The 23851-nt window shown below is 36.4% G+C and overlaps 3 protein-coding genes across 5 annotated transcripts; 2 read left to right on the top strand and 1 right to left on the bottom strand.

The window, feature by feature from the left end:
* The first annotated feature begins 775 nt into the window (after positions 1–775).
* Positions 776–6537, top strand: LOC119069055 (chitooligosaccharidolytic beta-N-acetylglucosaminidase). 2 transcript variants are annotated; one of them, XM_037172928.1, is made up of 11 exons: positions 776–1057; positions 2717–2828; positions 2901–3083; positions 3150–3355; positions 3546–3657; positions 3729–3947; positions 4017–4135; positions 4212–4528; positions 4614–4744; positions 4805–5040; positions 6305–6537. In XM_037172928.1, the coding sequence occupies exons 2-11, from the start codon at positions 2752–2754 to the stop codon at positions 6484–6486; spliced, it is 1782 nt and encodes a 593-aa protein (XP_037028823.1). In that variant the 5' UTR covers positions 776–1057; positions 2717–2751; the 3' UTR covers positions 6487–6537. The 2 variants fall into 2 exon arrangements, with proteins under 2 accessions (XP_037028823.1, XP_037028824.1); XM_037172929.1 differs by having other exon boundaries at positions 776–1061; positions 2719–2828.
* Positions 6537–9448, bottom strand: LOC119069056 (dorsal root ganglia homeobox protein). Its single transcript, XM_037172930.1, has 3 exons — positions 9052–9448; positions 6934–7048; positions 6537–6869 (listed from the first exon to the last, which is right to left on the bottom strand). The coding sequence occupies exons 1-3, from the start codon at positions 9256–9258 to the stop codon at positions 6544–6546; spliced, it is 648 nt and encodes a 215-aa protein (XP_037028825.1). The 5' UTR covers positions 9259–9448; the 3' UTR covers positions 6537–6543.
* Positions 9449–14218: 4770 nt separating this feature from the next.
* LOC119069054 (zinc finger protein 239-like) lies at positions 14219–18645 on the top strand. 2 transcript variants are annotated; one of them, XM_037172927.1, is made up of 5 exons: positions 14219–14282; positions 14407–14554; positions 14628–15180; positions 16724–16952; positions 18116–18587. In XM_037172927.1, the coding sequence occupies exons 2-5, from the start codon at positions 14473–14475 to the stop codon at positions 18350–18352; spliced, it is 1101 nt and encodes a 366-aa protein (XP_037028822.1). In that variant the 5' UTR covers positions 14219–14282; positions 14407–14472; the 3' UTR covers positions 18353–18587. The 2 variants fall into 2 exon arrangements, with proteins under 2 accessions (XP_037028822.1, XP_037028820.1); XM_037172925.1 differs by having other exon boundaries at positions 14279–14554; positions 18116–18645.
* Positions 18646–23851: the final 5206 nt, after the last annotated feature.

Here is a 23851-nt window from a genome sequence, read left to right as displayed (position 1 = left end):
TTCACCCTGGCCATATTTCATTTTTAATTTATTATACAAATTATGCTTCGGCTAGACATATTAAGTTCATTCTCGTATAATTATTTTCTTTAAAAAAAAAGTTACTGTGGGTGTCAATGTTTTGTGACAAAAAGTCTCAACTGATGTTAGAGCTCATTCAACTTTATTGTTAATATTGATGAAAGAGGCTGGTTCGTTGGTTCTTCTTAATGTTAATGAATAATTAAGTAAAGAATGATTGTATACGAGAAATTAATTGAGTATTTGTCATATGGTCTGTGTAGAACGTAAATCACGAGTGAGTTGGGTCGATTTATAAACATAAAGAAAGCGGAATCAGAAACGGAAACTGTGTCAGATGATCTGATTTGAAGGAAAGCGACAAGGACACTGATGACTATCCAATCTTTAAGCGTATAGCCTGGAAGGATCAATGAATCCACCAATTCTAGACAAATGCAGTAATCAACTCCCCTCGCCTCCATTTTTGTAGCCTTGAAAAATGTAGCCCAACTCGTTTAAAATATCTAAGTATTACTGGTCTCTGCTGCGACAACCTAAATGGAACATTTCACGTAGGTTTTTTATTGGATGATTTTGCACGATCATCAGCTGAAAAATAGCGTCATATCAAAAATTCATGTCATATAAATTTAACGCAGATTTAAGCTATTGTAAGTGCATATAATAACGTGAAACAAGAATAAAAATAAAATGAACCGCACACAAAACTATCAAACCAAAACTAGACTGCATCGTTACAAAATATTATTCTTTCACGATCGTTTATAAATAATGTGTTATCGGTATGGCGGTTATATTTAGTCTCAGAAAATCAAGTGAATTAGTTTAGTTGGATTGGAATATTTGTTGCGACAGCATTACAATTATTATATTTGGCGCGCGTTGCGTGGTATTTGGTCTTGTTTTTTTTTATAAATTGTGTACGGATGGTTGGTGTTTCACTGGTGTACTTACTACTAAAATAGGCTTATCAACCGTTTCGCACAGCAGATAAAATTTTAATTTTTGGTCTGAAAATTATACTCTTGTTCAAGTAAGTGATAAGAGAGGCTCCGATTGTGCAAAAAAAAGAGTTTTCAAATATTTATGGTTGACTGTTTAAATGATTTATCAAATGAAAGAACCGATGCAATTTTATGGCTATTCAAAGTTGATTTGCTCGCGGTTCAATTCGGTCACGGATAATAAATACTTTAATTACAGTGATTTTTCATGATCCACTCTATAATCAATTTCAGCTGGTTAATACGAACCAATTTTTAATTCAAATAGATTCTTTGTTTAGATTGTAGTGTAGATTGTGCCGGTGTCATTTCGTTTTTTTTATAATCTGATTTACCTTTTTAATACGGTCTATGCATTTTATGATCCAAATGTATGCCAATTTCGAATGACATTTTTGATAGAGCATATCGTAGAGCATAAGTTGGAAATTACCTAGTGAGGATTACTGAAAATAAAGTAAAGCCAATTATAAACCCAAATGATGTGATAAAATCATCTTTTATGTTACAAAAAATCTTGTACTTCATTCGTATTAACATGGGGTTTTCTATAGCAAAATAAACCCTTTCCAGAAGTTGGTTAATCATAGTCTCCGCAATTTGCATTATTCTAATAATCTTGAAGCGTTTATTTGTATTTTATCGAATAAAATTCGATCAAATTAAAGAAAAAGAACACATCGAACCCATTTCCGCAAAATATCCCCTAGCAGGGAGCTATGAAACTTTCAAGTGCGGATCAAAAATCGTTTATTTCATGAAATTTCATGAACTTTCAAAGAGCTTAGAATGTTAATGGTAGATGACGTATCTAATGGGAGAAATGATGGAAAATGGGTGTAGGGTATAGGGCTAGTACGTTATCTCTCTGTTACAAATCTGCTTATCTCGATATATCTGTGCTAAATGCTTTTTTACTACATTTTTCCAGCACGTTTTGGTGATTTCAGGAGTGTTTGTTGCTCGATGCACAGTAAATCAAATTTTTCGTGTAGGTCGAAATGACCGAAATGTAACAGCTTCTATTTGAATGAATTATTTAGCTGCCTCGCAGAACATGATCTTTATTTATCGACTTCTCTTCCATCATAACTTTACAATTTTTTTTAGTGCAACATTTTCTGCACGAATGAAACAAAACAAAAAACAGGAAATAGTACAAGAACAAAATGGATTTTCATTTGCTTGTGCATTAATCAGATCATGATGAGTCAAACACTCGTTGCATTAAATAATATAAAGAACAATTCACTCGTACATGATGTTATTGATTACACCCTGGAACTCGATATTCATAGGCGCTAAAGACATTGAATCAGTTATTTTGATGTGATTTTGGCCTAGAAAAAGCTGTTTAGTTTTCGAAGTGATGCAATCAATGTAATCAAGAAGTACGACATTCCTTCCGTATAGTACAGGAATCAAGGATAGTTGATAGATTAGAGTCTTTTCAAAGACTCTCTAACGGGTATTGGTATAGTGGTTACTGTCATTTGAAATTGGTATAACTGTATCTAAACACCGTGATCTAGGCGAATGTCGATTCAAACAATATCGAATTAAAACAAACAAATTTATTTTTAAGCGTTAACTGTAGAGAATGCATTGCAGATCCACGAGAAATAAAACGTGAATTCTACTTGACTAATGAATGGCATTTAATTTGTTGTGGTTCTTTTTTGTCTCAGATAATAGGTAGAGACACATTGGTAGCACTGAAATAATGAACCACATTCAAATGGCAAATGTTTTACCACTCCTGCTGTTAATCAGTATTCATAGCATTGTCAGTGCTGTTAGGTAAGCATAGCTTGGACATTTTCTTTTGAAGAAAATTTATTCCCATACATTGTTGTAATTCGACAAAATCAGCTTTAAATGTACCGAAGCGGGCAAGTGTATCCGCAGAACTGACCCACCAAACAATAATACTCTATTTGAATGCCAGAATGCATGCCGTTTGACCTGCGGACGATATGGAGCTCTATGGCCGAAACCCACTGGTTCAACAATTATCAAAAACGGTGTCGTTCGTCTGAATCCGCATAATATTCGGTACGAATGAGTTAAACTTCTTTCATCAATATAACTGTTACTTACAGATTACAATCTGTGTTACAGTTTTGAACATCAAGGAACCCATGGCCGAGAGTATTTGGACGCAATTAATGGAATTTTTCTGAAAAATATTGCTAGTGAATGCGAGAAAAAAGACTGTGTCGTGGAGAGTGATAATGAAGTCATCATCGAATATTCGATAAATGTCTTCGACGAGACATTAACTTGGGAAACAGATGAAAGTTACAGTTTGGTAATATCTACGTTAGGTCAGTCCCATTTTCTTAAACAATGTTACCAGGATAGTCATAAGACCTTTCTAATTAGTTCATGAAAATCGATATTTTTTTGCTCGGGCTGCAGTATCCACTTTGCAATATATCTCTTGACTTACCTAGTATCTACATGCGCTCTTTTGACCCTAATGCAACGAGATCAATTAAGATTTTTTCCTTTTAGATAAGACAACAACTGTGCAAATATCATCCCATACATTATACGGAGCTAGACATGCATTGGAAACGTTATCCCAACTCATCACCGTGACAAATGGACCATCGACCAACTTCAAGTAAAATGAAGATTTGCTGAAGATTTTGTTGAGTTGATGCTACCTTGTCGTCGTTCTAATGCTCATTTCAGCAACGTTCTAATTATTGTATCGTCTGCACAAATAAAAGATCGTCCAACGTATGCCCACCGTGGATTATTGATCGATACTGCTAGAAACTTCCTACCGATCGCTGATATAGAACGTACACTGGATGGAATGGGTGCTTCCAAACTAAATGTTTTTCATTGGCATGCGACGGACACGCAAAGTTTTCCATTAGAAATAGTACGAGTGCCACAAATGACAGTGTAAGTGCGGTCTTAATGTTGTTAAAGTGGGCTCGACGGATTAAGATTTGCTTCTCGAATTGATAATAGTTTCGGAGCCTATTCACCTGACGAGATTTACACCCTGTCGGATGTTCGGCATATTGTTAAGTACGCTAAGCATCGTGGTATACGAGTTATTATGGAAATTGATGCTCCGTCTCATGCGGGTAAGTCGCAGTAAAAGTAGCAGTCCACAAATTTATCTTTAAAGATTTTCAACAAATATTCAATTGAATTGAACAGGAAACGGCTGGCAATGGGGACCGTCCCATAATCTGGGCAATCTATCGCTTTGCGTGAACGAACAACCATGGCGATCATTCTGTATTCAACCCCCGTGTGGCCAATTGAATCCGATTAATTCAAATGTTTACGAAATTTTGCGCAGCATTTACATCGATTTGATAACATCATTGGCTTCGGAAGAAACGATTCACATGGGTGGCGATGAGGTTCATTTCGGGTGCTGGAATGCATCCACTGAAATTGTTGATTACTTGTATAACAACGGTATGGGTAGGACGACCGACGATTTTATGAAATTGTGGGGAGATTTCCAGGTATAATTCTGATTCTGAAAACTCGAATTCGGATGAATATAAACTGTTTTGTGTGTCTGTGTGTGTGTGTGTGTGTGGTTATTAGGCAGCATCCCTTCGGGTTTGGGACGAAGAGAAACATATTTCGTTTTCAAATTCAAGTAGTAAACCGGTCATCCTGTGGTCATCCCACTTAACCGATCCAGAGCACATTGATAGTTATTTGAATAATGAACGGTCGGTTGTTCTTGAATATTTGCATTTAAAATTGATCGAATTCAACTTTACTTTATGTAGCTACATCATCCAGACATGGGTGCCGCAAACAGATTCACTGCCGAAGAAATTACTGTCAAAGGGATATAAGCTGATAATGTCAACGAAAGATGCGTGGTACTTCGATCATGGTTTCTGGGGCCAGACTAGATACTACACATGGAAAATGGCATACAAAAATCGTATACCAAGAGACCGAAATGTACTTGGCGGCGAGGCATGCGTTTGGTCAGAACTGATTGATCGCAATTCTATAGGTAAAATACTCGCTTTGATTACCAGAAAATATTTTTGACCGGATTAAATTGTGAACTGGCACATGAAGTATCTGTGATCGATAAGAGTAACTTCATAATTGTCTTCTCGGTTTCACACACGATATTAGTACATTACTGCTAAAGGTATGTATATAAGAGCCGTGGACGCATAAGAGAACTTGTGCGAGTATTAGTACGAGGCTACTATATACAAAAATCACCATTTCTAGTGATATAATGTTTCTTTCAAAACGATTACCACTCTAGCGTTAATACATACACACCGTATGCGATACAATACACTTATTATCAGCCATCCGACGACACATAGGTCCGAAAATACTCACAGATGGTTTTATCTGCGTAATTTGCTTTCTACTCAATATGATTTGATTACACGTTACATCTTCGCTGTTTTATATTAAAAGTGCGATTAAATGTGTAGGGTAAAACTACCAAATAATAGCCACTACGAGTACAAAACACCTGATGTACTCACACCTCGTCGTCACTTCCATTTCGTATCAAACTTTGAGACCCACGTAAACTTTTCTAACTAATATCAGTGATCCACAAAAAATATGTACGGCCGATATATCTCTTCGCAACAAAAGCTTTAATTCTATGAAGAAACCACTGACATAAGACAAGATATTACCTCAAATCTCAATGGAAGAGACTATGAAAAACGTCTCAATTTCACCTGTTACGGTTCGACCTCCATCGCATAGAGGAAATGTAAATTTTTAAATTGCATCACCAAAAATTCCCGACCAAAAATTACGAAATCGACACTCGTCGAAAAAAAATTATTTTTGGACTTTTTACAAATTAGTTGTATGTCGGTCCTAACCTTACCGCTAATAAAGCCCATCAAAAATCATTAGGAATACAAAAACTTATTCAAATAATGTGGAAGCCAATGCCGATCGATTTCATCGTACTGCTACCTAATTACACCTCCTTCTTTAAGTTTTGTGGATTTTATAATTCGTCAAGTTCTTATGCAAATTTTCACAGATTTTGTTTAACGAAAATTTTGCTTGATTTGCACATTACAGTAGTACATTACTGTTTCGCTAGGACATTTTTTTGAGGCGGGTGGGAAGTTGGTATGCAGCCGACACGTCGAAACAAAAAATCTCCAAAAGTGGTTCTTGTTTTAATGAGTCATTTTCTGACCGCAAGACAACAAGAATGAAAGCGTGCCTATTACAATTAAATATTTTCGTTCGACTTCCATTTTGCTTTTTTTTAATTGTAGACGAACGAACGTGGCCAAGAGCAGCAGCTGTCGCTGAGCGACTATGGAGCGATCCCGACACTGATGCAACAATAGCAGAGCAAAGATTCTATCGGCATCGGGAAAGACTGGTTGATAGGGGAGTTCGAGCGGAAGCAGTCACACCAAGATATTGTGTACTGAATGAAGGTGAATGTACATAAAATGAACAATTTTTTTTTTCGCTAAATAAAACACAAATTGAAAATTCTGTTCGTCGCTTAACTTTTATTATTATTGGAAAAGTCAATGCAACCGTTCGATGTTAAATCAATCTCTTCCGATTCCGAACCGTCACTTTCGTCATGTTCAATATTTTCGCCGTGTAGAATTCTAGACGATTCCAACACTTGTTTGTGAAGGTGATCGTCAACGTACTGCGAACGATCGCCACTATTGCAATTGGTTTTGTCTTGTTTGGGATTCATCTGGAACGCAGGATGCATCAACGTAAAAGTTTCTTTATGTGAATTGGATGTCTTTTCGATGGCTTCTGGTGTTTGATGTGAATTCGTTGTTGTCTGTTCCGGTGGTCCGGACGATCGTCCTTTAATAATAGAATTTTTGTTTAGATGGAATTTGTTGACATTTTTCCTATTTCGTTCACGTACCACTCATGACAAGTGGGGAGTTAGACAGTCCTAAGCAACGCATACGCCAAGCATCTTGCAACAATTGTAAGCGGGCCTGTTTTCGCCACTTTGCTCTCCGATTTTGAAACCAAACCTACGATAGAGAGGAGAGACACGAAAACGTTTATCATATCTGATCATAAAACGTTCTTAGTTATAAATTGACTTGGTGGAGTACGACTTTTACCAAAATATTGTTTGTTTGAGTCCATTATAAGTTAGAAAAAGGTGTCACCAACGCACTTCTAGCATTAGTGGTACTCTTAATAGAGTACTGAAACTGGATGGTGTGTCATACAAACAAAAAAAGTGTAAAAATATTTTTATGTAAAATAAAGTACTTTCTGCAGCTGACCACTATGATCACTCATGCTTGAAGTGCGTTGGTGTCACAATAACACTTTTCGGCCCTTGTCAACTAGTTCTTAGAGAAATTGCTTAAATGTTAACATCATACAAAGCATGATTCTTATTTGACTTTCCAGGAAGTGAACGCTCAAAGACTCGTTTTTTTGTGAAAGGAATTCAAGAACAAGAGCTTAATTCCATTATTTTTACTTGCATTTGGAGTGATCATTTGTCGACTGTCGACTCCAAATAGAGTACTATTTTGTATGAAATGGATTTGTACAGTGTTTTATAGTAGTGTGACACACAAGTTTCAGTATCCTATTCAGAGTACCACTCATGCTTGAAGTGCGTTGGTAAGATAAATGAACAGAGCTCACAAAAATGATTTACAAAAATTTTCTATAAGTCGACTTAAACAAATCACGAATTAAGTGCGGTTTCCAGGCGCTGAAATTATTTTCAACGTCATTGAACATATTTGACCAATTCATTATTTATTCGAATGTTCTAAACGCTTTCGCTATTAAAAAAACAACAACACTGCTGCACTTTGCGCGACTTATTTTGAGTCTTAATCCTACAAAGTCTTGCCACACGATATTACATTATTCATCCTAATTCCCAAATTTTGGCTTTATGTCGATAGAGAGCATACGAAAGCAATTAATTACTAATCCACCAAAAACAATGAAATTGTAAGTGATACTGAGATAAAAATTACTTAAATGATAAAACGTGAATTGCAGCTTCAAGTTTGGAAATGTTTAAATGACATCTTTCACTGCTGATTGACTTAGGCGTAAGGTCTTGCGGGCAGAGAATGCGTCATTCCTGGCTCACTCAAAACCGATTTCTGGCCGCACGACAACAAAGTACTAACTACCGTACTGTCTTGCTGGGAAATGTTATGTTTCGTCGTGTGGGATGCATTCCTCGCCTTCGGCTCGAAACATAACCTTCCGATTTTGTTTTCTTTTTTTTTCGAAGTTTGGCAGTAAATGAAGGCAGACTGACTCAAGGGGTCATTCAAGTAGTACGTGCTCCCAAAATTGACGATTTTTGACCACCCCCCCTCCCCTCCCCCCTCGTACGCCTAAAAGGGTCAAATGTGACCCATATTTGTTAGAAGCGTACCCTTTTGTCGAACACCCCCCCTCACCCCAAGTGAGTACGTACTACTTGAATGACCCCCAACAAGTAGTACGTTTCCAGTAGATCTTTTAATTTTGATTTTCTCCGTCTTTAAAATTAGATGATGCTCGTTTATATCTTCTTTAAACCAATTGCTCTTATGTTCATTTGTTGCTGTTATTACGACAAGTTAATAGTTAGAACATGAAGAGCAGAGTTTACGGTAGATTGTACATCTACGAACATTTTGAATGATGTGAACCTAACTGCATAATTGTAAGGTATGGTTGTATGGTTGACAGAGAAACTTGTCGAAAGTTTCAGTTTAAGGCTGGTTTCGTCTTATTATGAGGATCGGGTCTTACTTGATGAATCAAGCATCTAATGATCAATCAGTCAGATTTTTTCCAATTTATATTTTCGCCGCAATGAACAATAACACAGTTAGTTTCAGGTTTGTTTCATTTTTGTAAATAATAATGAGCGCACATGACTTTGATTTTCGTAAAATCGATATTCGATATTTAACACACATTCTTCACAAAATACGAGTCACAATTTTTTCCATTCGCAATCATTATTGTTTAAACAATAAAATAATTTGCTACAATTCACCTGCACTCTAGCCTCACTTAATGTAATTCGCAACGCGACTTCTTCTCGCAAAAACACATCCGGATAGTGAGTCTTTTGAAATAAAGCTTCCAGCTCTTGTAATTGTTGTGGCGTGAATGTTGTGCGATTTCTTCTCTGACGACGTCGTCCAAACATATATTCCGATAAGAGGTCGCCGGGAAGCGGTGACAGAAATGGTCCTGCCATTTGATTAGCCACTTTTAGGTATTTGTTATTTGATTTATGGTTTTTCTTAATACTTAAAAATTTGGAAAGTTTTAGAACTGAATTAGCAATTTTAATGTTTGATACATTCGCACATGTTGTTCTCTACAATTGTAAAAAAACTCTTATAAATTTGTGGAACCTTTCGCTTCGTCACAACCGTTACCAGTGAAGTTTTAAACGGAACTAAACTCAATGAAATTCATTGATAATAAATCTCTGAATTTATTTATTTATTACCACATAGGACATTCGTTCATATACCCCTCTGAATATGCCGTTGTGCATCGAGCAAAAAAAACTTACACTGCGCAACTACGAGTAGCATTGTAGTAACGAATAAAATAATTGTACATCCCTCCCTTAATGAAAAAAAGTGTTGCTCATTTTATAAGCTATGTGTATAACGGATAACGGACTTATAATGGAGTGCATTTTGTTGTGTTTAGCTTAGTAAAGCAACATACCAATATAATATAGTGTGACTGTATTTAAACTTTGAAGCAGTTCTCAAAGCCCTTTGTTCCACACAAAAAAAAAACTGAAAAACTTGCAAACGTAAGTTTGTGGTAGGTATGTTCGACCATGATATCAATCAAAAGATTGTATTGCAAAAGGAAGATTGGTACATAATTTAGTGACGAAAACAGTTTATTCCACGTGGAACGATCTAAAAACGTCTAAAGACGTGCAAACTTTAGAATGTAAAATTGAATTAGGAACGAGTAGTGAAACGGTCAATCGGAAATTAATTTCGAATGGCTACGTGAAACAGCTATGCAGCGATAAAATCGGGTAATAAATAAATTGAAACGCATGTATGTTAAAACAAATGAGGTAATAGATTTTTTGTCAAAAATTATATTAGGCGCTTTCCGCGCTTGTACGCAAAAATTGTAATTGTAATAGAATTTTTTCGGTAATTTTTTTGTTTCACAATTTTTGCGTACAAGCGCAGAAAGTGTCACCTACAACGATATCAGTTGTTTTGGAAGTAAACACAAGGACTTGTGTCACTCTTTACTCTTTTAAGGGTTTTTGACCGATTTATACTAAGCCGTACGTGAAATATTCGATATGCACATGATCGCATAACCTCTCCAATTCGTTGAATTGCAACAGGTACAGCATGTATGTAGTTCTGCGGTGCCTAGCAATATTTTAAAGATAGACTATGTTCACTCTGCATCTCAACACCACTTCCCTACAGTCAAAGTGGCTTCCCGACTATGAGCAAAATGTAAAAAATAGTGTTTTTTCAGAAAGAGTCCCTCGGAATCGATCGGTTATGGGCTAGAATTGTCCCCCAGACACGTTACTAATAAAGAAAAACTATTTTGTAACGGTCAATTTTTTTTCAAATGGTCCGCAAATCCTGCAACACAAAACTTCTGAGGTCAAATTTTGATATGTGATGGTGGCTGAGGTCAGCTACAAAAATATGTAGTCGGTCGGTCCCTCAGAACAATGATGTTGCAGAGATACAGCACTCTTTGAAACTTGACCATACTTTGACTGATGGCTGGCCATGGGTGGTAAGTGCGGAAGGGTGTGCTCAAATTGTCGGCCGTGGAGACGCCAACAATCCTACAAAGTTTTAATTTTTTGGGTTTCCCCTTCCTCAAAATATTGCTAAAAAAAAATGTATTCGCCACCCCTTGACATCATATGACATGTACACACATTACACGTAAACTGGATTTTTTTTGTAAAAAATGGCAGACGTTCGCTAGAATTGAACGATGAATTGAATGAGCTATAACTCAATAATATCGGAGACAGCTTGTTTTCCAAGTGGTCGAAAAATTGGCGAATTGACTCTTAAGCTTAGTCATTTGTTATCGACAACGACGACAAGAAAAGGTGATGAGGTATGTTTGAGTGAATAAAGGAATAGATTCTGGATCAACTAGGTGGCACTTGCCACAAACGAAGTAAGAGATTTAAAGATTTTATTGCGATACGCCTACAGTTTTCAACAGTTTAATTCAACTCTCATTCAAGTTTATGAGTAAGTATTTCCAATTCATTGTTATCTCAAATTCAAACATTTCATCCATAATTTGTGTTGTTGCTGTTCTTCAATTCTCACTGAGAATTCCTTTATGCCATTGTTATGGAAGCATTTATCAATGCGAGACAAAACCGCATCTCATGAAATAGAATTTCAGCGGCATGTTTATATTTTTCACAACAGAATATCTGATTATTTCCGAAACAAATCAAATTATCCTTAACACATTGAATAGTTATTATTGGCTTTGATTGCTCCGCCTCGAACAGCACAAACGCAAGCGCAAAGTTCTTCGAGGAAAATATTAAAATTGAGAAAACAATAGGCGACAATTATGAGTTGATGTGAATAGGTAAATAATAACATTTTCATAAATGGTGTATAATATAAATAGAGTCATTGTCTACATTTCAGCCCTAAAAAACATTGCGGACATGCGCATTGACAAATCTAATAAACATTTTGCAAATTAAAAGTTTCAATTATTGTGCTTGATAAATTTCCACAATAAACAAAGGGACCTTTCGTTCAAATAATGCTGTCATAACTCCCAGAGCTCGTCTGACACATTCATTCTTGCTCTTTTCGGAATTTACACAAAGAAAAGACAATGTGTTAAGAAAATGTGAATTTTTGCTTCAGAGACACGGCTGTGCTTTCTTTTCATACATTCAGCTTTTGGGCTTCATTTCATGGATCATTTATTTTATCTATCTTGGTCTGTGTTTAGAACCGTTAATATATTCAAGCTTGTGAAGTGAGAGGTTTAGAAGGATCAAGTAGACTCTCAGTATAGAGACTACTAATCACAGCTCAGATGGAATCTTATCATAAAGCGAACATTTCATCAGCTATCGACAACAATGAAAGCAAGGCGATGCGATGAGGTCTGGCAAATTTTATGTTTAAACCAGTGAAGTAAGATTTTTTGTAATTAATTTATCGAAAATATTGAAGTATTTGTTGGCATGTTGATATGTTTGATACGGAATTAAAATTAAATTAAATCACAGCAATCAAAATCGAAAGACAGTAATTAGTTTTTCAATCGGACCAATATTTGCTACGTGATATGAGCTTGGAAAACCGTTCGCTCCCACTTGATCATATCGTTTTTCCAAACTCCTATCACGTAGCAAATATTGGTCCGATTGAAAAACTAATTACTCCTCCGGAGTCCTGAGGTCATTTGCTATACGCTAACACTTTATTTGACTAAAATCCTCCGAGAAAAATTTAATAATTTTTCTCTTGATATTACTAACACTGGATCTGATATATTCGTGGCATAGCGACGCGTTTTTGTATTGACTACGTAAAAGAATAGTTGCCGATAAAAAATGACTGCCATAGTACCGTTCTAGATGCTGTTCCAGCTGAAGAGCCCCCGGAAAGAAGGAAAAAATCTGCAATTTGGCACCAACTTTTTTTCCAACACTTCTGTAGGCTTGCAGCACAAAAGTACTGGGTTCATTTATATGTGGAACGATAGTGGGTGAGGCCTAGACTGTTTCACCCGGAAAATTAACGTCGAGTTTTCCGGGTGCGCATCGTTCTTCCGACACATTACCTATCTAGGAAAAACTTTGTAGAAGAAACTACACTTTCAGTAGTCATTCAGTGACCAGAAGTACTCAAAGATCTTTATGTCTATAGACCTGAACTTTGTCAAGAAGTATCAGAATGAATCACCTTGCGTGTAAACTTCATTAAATGAGTCCATAACAACCATATTTGACATAATTTGTAAATTTATTTCGGTTAAAATTGGAAATAAAAAACTGCCTCAAAAATCTTTCGAGTAGGTCGACTTACCCACATATTTGACATCGTAAAGAATACCAGCCAGATTGCGAGTAGGGCAAGTTTGGTATTTTTGGAAAGGTGCGGTCTCAGGCTATGCGATATAGTAGCAAATGAAGCTATACCCAGCAGTGGATGAGCTAGACATGACCATCTTCCCGATGGTGAGAAAATCAGTCAAAGTTGTCCACATTCACAAAGTAAAAATGTTAAATTTCTTGTTAGTGCATATAATTGTTCGGTAGACTAGAAACAATCAATATATAGCAATTAATTTCATTTTTAGTCGAACTTTCCATACATTTCCATTAAAAAATCTCAGGAATGTGGGCACCCATAAGAAAGTTTTTTACGATTTGTTGAAAAAATTGAAAAACCCCCTCCCAATTTTTTGATATGTTAAATGGGATGTGCTAGCCTTCATTTTAAGCCAATAAAATGAAAAATCGGTTGGGGCGCTCATTGACAAAACCATAAAATTGGACTTTGATGCCTCACCCTGACTCACAGCTGCACACTTTCGACCCGACGATACTTTTATTAGAATCGTCTGTCAATTCTCTACAAACTACCATTAGATCAAAACCGGCCGGGTCGTGTCATTTCGGGGAAAAATTTTCTGAAAAAGTCATGATTTTGAAATATTCAAATTTTCTTAGAGTCGCCCCGAGTTGGAGAGGTCGTTTTAAAAAAAAACTTCTTCTACGAAATGATCACCTTGAAATTCCCTATTGATAGCACCATAAACGTCAGGAAACAAAAATGGTGTGTCCGATTCAAAAAAATTTTTCACCATTATATCCTATTTGGCCTAAAAGTACGTGCAATTACCTATTTAATAACACCCCTCACGACCTTGTACGTTTCATGCATCTATAGAAATTTCAGTCCGAAAAGTGCATGTTTTTTTGGCCACAGAAGCGTCGATGAATTTTTTTGAAAGTGGTTTTGGCCTCTGGCCTCTAACTGACTAAATGGATATCATTTATAATACTATACACTTTGACCATTTTGCTGAATCCAAATATGTTGATTTTGAATTATCTTTTTTTTAAAATTTATTGCACGATCGTCTATTGATCAAAAACCGCCATCTACAATGAACTGAACGTAATAGTGGATTTAATTGTTTTTATGAATTGACAACATTTTTTTTTTGAATAAAACAATAACAACCTTCAAAACACAGGTACGTTTATTATAATACCAGTTAGTGAGAGTAAAAGTGTAGTTGTTTCAATTGGAACAAAATTGAATTGTTTCTGTGATCCACACAAAAACACAATCTTCTAACTATGGACGAACTTATTCAGATTCAATCACCCGAGCAAGTGATAATCAAAGATGAAATTTGCGAAAATGATTTGGATCTGTATCAAATGGCAAAGTTTAACAAGAATTTACCACAAATTGACCATGATATTGAAATAATAAAAGAGGAGGACGTGCTGAACGAAACAGGTTTTTCATTGCGATCTCAAATTTTGTGTGTGCGATTGAATTAAAATTAATTTTTTGTTGTTACTTCGTTTAGAATTGAATCAACAAGTAGATCTATGCAGCAGCCGTGGTGATTGTAAAGTGACCAGGAATAAGGAACAAAATAGACACCAATCATTTCACAATTCGGATACTTACTGCAATGTGTGCAAGATTTCATTTCAAACAATCGACCAGTACAACCAGCATAAATCCGGTCACGATAATAATCTGAAATGTAGCCTTTGCACGACGGTTTTGAAATCTTTCAAAAACTACGACAAGCACATAGCCAAGTGTAAGCCGTACAAGTGTACCGTATGCCAGAAGATAATTCGATTTCGTCCGAATTTCATTAAGCATATGCGAACACATAAACCGAAAAATACGAACGAAGAACATGGCCTAAAAGTGCCCAAGTCCGAGCGACTAAAATACAAGTGTTCGAGCTGCGAAAAGGAGTTTACCAGTTGGGAGTATTTTAAGGTTCATCAAAAGATTCATTCGGAGAATTTGAACTTGAAATGCGACATATGTGATAAGACGTTCAGTGCGTTGGCATGCCTACGGGGTCACTACAAGGTTCATAACGGCGAAAAACCTTTTAAGTATGTGCTCACAGACACGGTCATGGTTACCAAAAGTACTATGTAGTGTAGTTAATAAGGACCAAAAAATTTACAGCTCGGGTAGAGACAAACCAGTGATTGGATATTGTTTGGGATGTAAAAAGATGAGGTTTCGGAAGGGTAGCCCAAAAATCCCCTCCATACTTCCCCTCCTTTCAGCCCTTCAAACTTCAAATGCAGAGGCTTCTTGTATGAACTATTGTGAAGCGACGAATGAGCGTACAACATTGAGTGGGTACTCAAATGAAAGCTAAAAGATCAAAGTTTTTTTTTCTACAAAAAAATTTCCAGAATTTTCCGATTTCCTTGCAGTTTTTCCAACTTTTCTTAAAAACGAAGTTTTAAATTTGAGGTTAAAGTTAAATATTTTTTTTAATTTGTTCGCAACAATATTTTTTTCTTCGCTATTATCGTTTAGCATCCCACTACCAAACGTTTTGCAAACAAAAAGTATTTTAATGTTCCGCAATTGAAGCACTTGTCGTAAATTTTCTCATCAAAAATTGGTACCCTTTTTTCGTCACTTTTTATTTTTTTTTTATTTAGGTGTGATAGCTGTTGGGTAGGGCTCAGAGTGCCTCAAAAACGAAACAAAATAAGTTTTTAGATCTAAAATATTGAAATTTTCAATGTGGGTGAATGGACAATTTCGATTGAAGGTCTTTCACAATATGCATATATGTCACTAAAGAAGTTGTAAACTGGTTTATTTTCGTAGCAGTGTGATAGGGGTAATCTTACGGAGTCTGCGTCGATTTTGCTGGTTGTAGTGTTCGACAAAGTTCGCCGAGGGTGGAAAATTTCAATATTTTAGCCGAATTCGAGACCGGAATCATTTTTCAAAATCTAAAAACTTATTTTCTTTCGTTTTTGAGGCACTCTGAGCCCTACAGCTATCACACCTAAATAAAAAAAAATAAAAAGTGACGAAAAAAGGGTACCAATTTTTGATGAGAAAATTTACGACAAGTGCTTCAATTGCGGAACATTAAAATACTTTTTGTTTGCAAAACGTTTGGTAATGGGATGCTAAACGATAATAGCGAAGAAAAAAATATTGTTGCGAACAAATTAAAAAAGAATATTTAACTTTAACCTCAAATTTAAAACTTCGTTTTTAAGAAAAGTTGGAAAAACTGCAAGGAAATCGGAAAATTCTGGAAATTTTTTTGTAGAAAAAAAAACTTTGATCTTTTAGCTTTCATTTGAGTACCCACTCAATGTTGTACGCTCATTCGTCGCTTCACAATAGTTCATACAAGAAGCCTCTGCATTTGAAGTTTGAAGGGCTGAAAGGAGGGGAAGTATGGAGGGGATTTTTGGGCTACCCTTCCGAAACCTCATCTTTTTACATCCCAAACAATATCCAATCACTGGTTTGTCTCTACCCGAGCTGTAAATTTTTTGGTCCTTATTAACTACACTAATACTGACCACCTACAGTCACCGGTCAAAGTTTCCATTGTAACAAGCCGCAGCACATACCATCCGAATTTATACAACGAAAATCTCTTTCTTTCAGATGCGATGTCTGCGGTAAAAAGTTCGGTCAATCGTACAATCTGAAAATTCACTATCGACTGCACTCCGGTCTGAAGCCGTTTGAATGCCAAATCTGCGGTCTGCGCGTGAACACAACAGCCAGCTTCAATGCCCACAAGAAAACGCACAAAGACTTTAAGTGCGAGATTTGCAATGAAAGATTTAACCAAAAAATCAAATACATGTCCCACATGGGCATGCACGAAACGGTATACAAAGGAATAATTTCTTTACACTCGCCAAACCATGAAAACACTGAATATCACGCGTCAAAAGTTATCGGAAACCACCCTTTTTTAGTTCTCTCTCAGCAGACCATGCAAACAGATCTAGGGATCCAGGCATGATTTACTTAATGGTGTAGTTTGTCTATGTTATTCATCAAAGAGAGAAATTTGATACGAAGGCGGAGCTTACTCTCCGTATCAACGAGCAGCGTGATGCACATGCACATCGAACGATCAACTCGTTCGGCTTTATATCGCGTTTTTTCGGTTTCGTTTTTATTCTGCAAAAATTATTCTCGTGGTATACGAATTCACACGTATACTGTAATTTCGTGGTTTCAATCCAAGTGATGTACACAATTTTACACTCGTCACACCATGAAATACACAACAACAAAACCAAATATAATACACACCGTTCAAGGTTGAACTTGAATGTATAGAAGAAGAATGAGAATAAAAACGAAACCGAAAATACGCGATATAAAGCCGAACGAGTTGATCGTTCGATGTACATCACACTACTCGTTGATACGGAGAGTAAGCTCCGCCTTCGTATCAAATTTCTCTCTTTGATGAATAACATAGGCAAACTCCACCATTAAGTAAAACATCGCCTAGATCCCTAGACCTGTTTGCATGGTCTGCTGAGAGAGAACTAAAAACGTGTGGTTTCCGCAGGGGCGCCGACTTGTGTTTGGGAGTAGTGGTGCTCATACAACAAGCGAATCTGGGAGTAGTGGTGCTCTTTCAAGTAAAACTGGAAAGATGTAGTGGTGCTCATCATTCGAGTAGTGGTGCCCGAGCCTCGCTTGTCCTTAGAAGTCGGCGCCCCTGGGTTTCCGATAACTTTTGACCCGTGATATTCAGTGTTTTCATGTTGTGACGAGTGTAAAATTGTGTGCATCACAGGATTGAAACCACTCAATCACAGTATGTGTGTGAATTCGTATCCCACGCGAATTATTTTTGCATACGTATGTATGTTGCGTCTCGACTTCGTCTCGACGACACAAACATACTCATGCAAAAATTATTCTCTCGGTATACGAATTCACACGTATACTGTAAATTCGTGGTTTCAATCCAAGTGATGCAAATAACTATTTGTGCCTCGAATTGACCAGCAATAAATTTGATTTTAGGGAAAAGTATTGGAGTGCAAAGTTTGCGGTAAAAAATTCGGTCGATCGTCTAACTTTTACAACCATCAACGCATTCACTTGCGTATCATAAAATTTAAGTGTTACATCTGTGGCAGTGGTTTCGTCAAGGCAGCTAATTTGGATGCACACTTATTGATCCACTGCGATACGGACAAGAACGAAGGGAATAATGAAATGAATGATAAAGAACAACGGGAGAATGATAGTCAGCAATAAGTTTAAATGAACTTTTGCCGTAGGTATAGCTGTTGTCGATCACATATAAAGGAATGCTTGTTTGTAAAAGTTCATTCAAATTTATGTATAAAATACAAAGTGGTGAAGGGAATAACTAACGCACGCACAATTAAACTTTGTTAAAGAAAACCATCGCGGTACGTATTGGCAAAAGCTTTCTATTTATAGGATATAAACAGGTGGATCACATATCTCATGGATAATCACGACGGTTTACTGAACTTTTTTTATCAATTTTTTACTTGTTTCAATAAAGTTAGATTTTTATCTGATTTTAATTCTCAAAATCTTTGCAATTCTCTAGAAATATTTTGACAAATCTGATAAGGCATTTGGCGGCATCGGCGTCGTATCAAAATTACACATGTAGAGCCTAATAAAGTACCTACTTTGCACTCGATGTCATAAATAACCATGATATGTAAATAGCTGACCGCTACCATAGTTATTTGCATCACTTGGATTGAAACCACGAAATTACAGTATACGTGTGAATTCGTATACCGAGAGAATAATTTTTGCATGAGTATGTATGTTTCGTCGAGACGAATCATACATACGTATGCAAAAATTATTCTCGTGGTATACGAATTCACACGTATACTGTAATTTCGTGGTTTCAATCCAAGTGATGTACACAATTTTACACTCGTCACACCATGGAATACACAACAACAAAACCAAATATAATACACACCGTTCAAGGTTGAACTTGAATGTATAGAAGAAGAATGAGAATAAAAACGAAACCGAAAATACGCGATATAAAGCCGAACGAGTTGATCGTTCGATGTGCATCACGCTACTCGTTGATACGGAGAGTCAGCTACGCCTTCGTATCAAATTTCTCTCTTTGACGAATAACATAAACAAACTCCACCATTAAGTAAAACATCGCATGGATCCCTAGACATGTTTGCAAGGTCTGCTGAGAGAGAACTAAAAAAGTGTGGTTTCCGATAATTTTTGACGCGTGATATTCAGTGTTTTCATGGTTTGGCGAGTGTAAAATATTTTACAGATGCCAAACGTATTATCAACACACATCTAGACTTTACAAGTTGTTTTTCAGATTGAAATATAAATTTTTCACAACATAGGCGAGAAAATAATAACACATCAGACGATATTGTGAAAAACGTTGTGCTGATCTCGGAAAAATAACTATATAACACGCACAGTACAGTAGTTGCACGGGGTTTCAAAAAACTTGTATACATCAGGGAAATTTTTAGAAAAAATTTCGGTTTCTGTGAAATTGAATTTGGATACCGAGAAGAAAACACTTTTTTCAACCCCGCAAGTAACAATCGTCATAGTGATCAATAACCGCCCCTGTTTTGATATTTCGATTTTGGTGGCTGTATTGCTCACATTTTGGGTAACAGTTATTTACGCATCTGTTGCGGACGGTAGATTATAGGCAATTTCGCGAGTTGTAGGTTGAAGCCCGATCGAAGTGAGTGCGACAAGCGAAAGCAACTAAAGTCAACCGTCCACAACAAATACGTATGTATAGCTTTTCATGCTGAGTGCCTAAATTTCGAGATAAATTCTGAAATTTATAGCTCAAGCCGAAGCCATGAATGTATACCCTTCCTTATACATTTAGGCGTCGTGCGCAAAGACAATAGAGCATGTCACGCCGTAATAGGTTATACTGAAAACTACAAAAGCGGCACCTTTATTTTCATAGCTGAATGCAATAGTTTCGTAAAGTTATAACTGAAAACTAAAAAAGCGCCACATTCAGCTGTAAAAAAATTGCTGTCAAGTGGAAAAAGCATCAAGAAAAAACATGCCCTATTCGTCAATGAAAGTACATATAAACGATTTCATATAAACAAACTCACCTTTCAATGAAAATCGCTATTTCCTCCGCTCCATACAAATTTTGACATTAGACCAGACCATATAATACATATAGTGTATACTTTCATTGATCTTCTTTTGTGTAAATCGACTAAGATTGCTAACTGGATTGTTGCTGAAAATTATGAGTATATAACTTGCAGTAGATAAATTCAATTTTTTTCCAATAGTGCATGGGACGACGTAGTAGTTTACCCTGGAAACTACAACAGTGCCATATTCAGCTAAAGAAAATTTGCTGACAGCATTGGTGATAACGTCAACAAGATCCGATCCCTATAGGTCTGTAAAAGAGTGGTTTATTTTAGAACGATTTTTTTTTTGCTTAGTGTAATCTTTAACGTCATCAAAATAACTTGTGAAACTTCTATACCTATTGGAATTGCCCGTGTTTTTCAAGCAGCTTAAAATACAAAGAAAAGTCTGTTGCGCCTTCAACATTTTCGAGGACATTTTGCAATAAATGTGAGAGATTTAACAGTTAATTTAGAGATTTTACACGTTAGAATTAGATGACAACAACGAACCGTCCAAAAAACTTTAAAAAAATGATTGAACATTGGAGACATCCACGGAAGATGCGGGAAATTGCAAAAAAATGTCATACTGTAAACGAAATTTTATGACCATAATCTTGAGAGTTATCACAATGCATTACCTAATATTATTTTCAATTTTAAAAATTCAAATACTGCAACCGTCTACGTTATGAGCATCAAATTAACTTGGATGAACATGCCGACCCACGCCGGGTAAACAGGCTAGTAGTAATTTCGCGCCGTATATGCGCGAAATTACACTATTAAAGTAGGAATCTCGCGCCACGCGAAATTCCTACTTTATTAGTGTAATTTCGCGCCCATAAGGAACGTCTCAGTTGCGATGCAGGCATCCTAACATTTTGTAAAAGGAAAATCCACTTTTTCTGAGTAAGGATACCGGTATCCTTGATGCAAAATATGTGTATCTCAGTTGGGATACCGGTATCCTAACGTTTTGTAAAAGGAAAATCCACACGTTCTATGTCGGGATACCGGTATCCTTGATACATAATACGTGTATCTCAGTTGGGATACCGGTATTCTAACGTTTTGTAAAAGGAAAATCCACACGTTCTATGTCGGGATACCGGTATCCTTGATACATAATACGTGTATCTCAGTTGGGATACCGGTATCCTAACGTTTTGTAAAAGAAAAATCCACATTTTCTATGTCGGGATACCGGTATCCTTGATACAAAATACGTGTATCTCAGTTGGGATACCGGTATACTAACGTTTTGTAAAAGGAAAATCCACACTTTCTAAGGATACCGGTATCCCTGATACAAAGCTCTTGGGTGTTAGAATAAAATTCGCATCTCCAAAATTTATGTGCCTGATACTCAACTGAATCTACCGCTAATTTATCGCCAGGTACTCGTAAAAATTCTCTAAATCAAGTTAGCCATTGAAAAATGTATGGGCGCGAAATTCCACTATAATATGTGTAATCTCGCGCGGCGCGAAATTACTCGTTACCATTCAAAATCAGGAATACAACAAAAGCAAACCCAGTTGAGGACATACAAAACCTAAGATGTGAAAATAAACAACATTTTAGTTGAATTTAAACGAAAAATTCAGTAAATTCCACTAATTTCACTAAAATGTAGTGGGACCAAAAGCGCACCTATCTACCGTTAGCCAATCTTCCCATTCTGAGACCTTCAGGTAACTTGCATCGTTGAATTTGGTGTACTTTGAGAGAGTATGAAAAAAAGCACCAACGCGAAGCATTAAACCCAAAAAAATGTTGGTCCATGGCCTTAGGATCAGTCACTGAAAATTGCGAAATTTGCACTGTAACTGTAGGGCCCCAATGTTCAGTGGGTGAGCCTGAGGCCATGAACCAATTTTTTTTCTAGTGAATGGTGAACTTTGGTGAACTTTTTTATACTCTTTCAGAATATACCAGCCCCAAAATTTCCATTTTCAAAATAGTTTCACAAATCGTGCGTATGACGTGGTATATTTTGTAACGAAAAACGTCACAAGATTACATTTGTAATGTCACAAGATTACAAAATGCATCTTTGATTTGTGAAGCCATTAGGAAAGTGATAACTTTTTAATTGGTGAACTTTGAAAGAGCATAAAAAAGTTCACCAAAGTTCACCTTTGAACCCAAAAAAAAAGTTGGTCCATCTAGGTGAACTCGGTCACTGAACCTTGCGAATTTAGCATTTTATTACGTTTTTTGCAAGGTTCAGTGACCGGGTTCACCTGGACGGACCAAACCCAAAACCCAAAAAAAAGTTGGTCCATCTAGGTGAACTCGGTCACTGAACCTTGCGAATTTAGCATTTTATTACGTTTTTTGCAAGGTTCAGTGACCGGGTTCACCTGGACGGACCAACTTTTTTTTGGGTTCAAAGGTGAACTTTGGTAAACTTTTCCATGCTCTTTCAAAGTTCACCAATTAAAAAGTTGTCACTTTCCTTATGGCTTCACAAATCAAATCCGCGTTTTTGGTGTAGTGGAATTTTGCAACGTTTTTGTAATTTTGTAATGTTTCCGTTACAAAAATCACAAAAACGCACGCTCGATTTCTGAAGCCATTTAAAACTTAAAATTTTGCGGCTTGTATACTCTGAAAGAGCTCCAAAAAGTACACCAAAGTACACCGATAAACCCAACAAAAAGTTGGGCCAAGACATTAGACTCACCCTCTGAACTTGGGTCTACATGGAGGTTTTTTCACACATTTGAAAAAGTTAGTTAAGCGACCTAATCAAAAAATGTTTTCGAATTTAATGGTGTACTTTGGTGTACTTTTTCAAGTTCTTTCAAACCACTCCAGCTTTCAAGATGTAATTTATCTAACGGCCTCAGAAAATTAAATTTGGCAGTCGGTACTAAAGTGTCCTTGTGGCTGTATTACATTTTTTGTGAAATTAGTGTCTTAATGTCTTAATTTTTTTGGTCATGTTCAACGGAAATGCTTTTTATTTTCATTGTTTAATTTCAACAGTCAGCTCGGTTTGGCAACGCTTTCTATTTTTGGGCTCTTCAATGTTTACCCGGCATTGATCGGATCTGTAATGGAGTAAAAAATATGACGTGTGCGACCATACTAAATATGGTGCTGTAAAAGTTGAAGCTTGTAATGACGAAATTTTTAATAATTTGAAAGTACGTTGAAGAATGAAAAGGACAAGAAATAATTTTAGCATATCAGAATTATGTATATATGTACGACATCTTATTACAATTTCCCGCAACTTCCGCAGCTCGCATAGCTCTTTTTCTACAAGTGTTTCTACAAAAAAATGTAAGTTCAAAACTTAGTCGACAATGAATGGATCGTTTTTTACTGGTTGCGCTTTGCAGCCTTTTTTTCGCTTTTAAATAAAAAACCCTTATGAATGGAAGGTTTCCACAATTTGTTGCAAATGATAAAAATTCCATCAATTCCATCTACATAAATTTTCAATCTCCACTCCACCCCATCTGTAGGACAGATGAGATTTTAAGAAAATTTTAGTTCGTTTGGTTGTTTACTTTAAAAAAAACGTACAAAGCCAAACAAATCCACGGAAGCAAGACGTATCGCCAGTGTAAAA

This window comes from Bradysia coprophila (genome assembly GCF_014529535.1).
Source record: "Bradysia coprophila strain Holo2 chromosome X unlocalized genomic scaffold, BU_Bcop_v1 contig_26, whole genome shotgun sequence".
NCBI lineage: Eukaryota > Metazoa > Arthropoda > Insecta > Diptera > Sciaridae > Bradysia > Bradysia coprophila.
The sequence above is the reverse complement of the archived record's forward strand: the minus strand, read 5'-3'. Positions and strand labels throughout refer to the sequence as shown.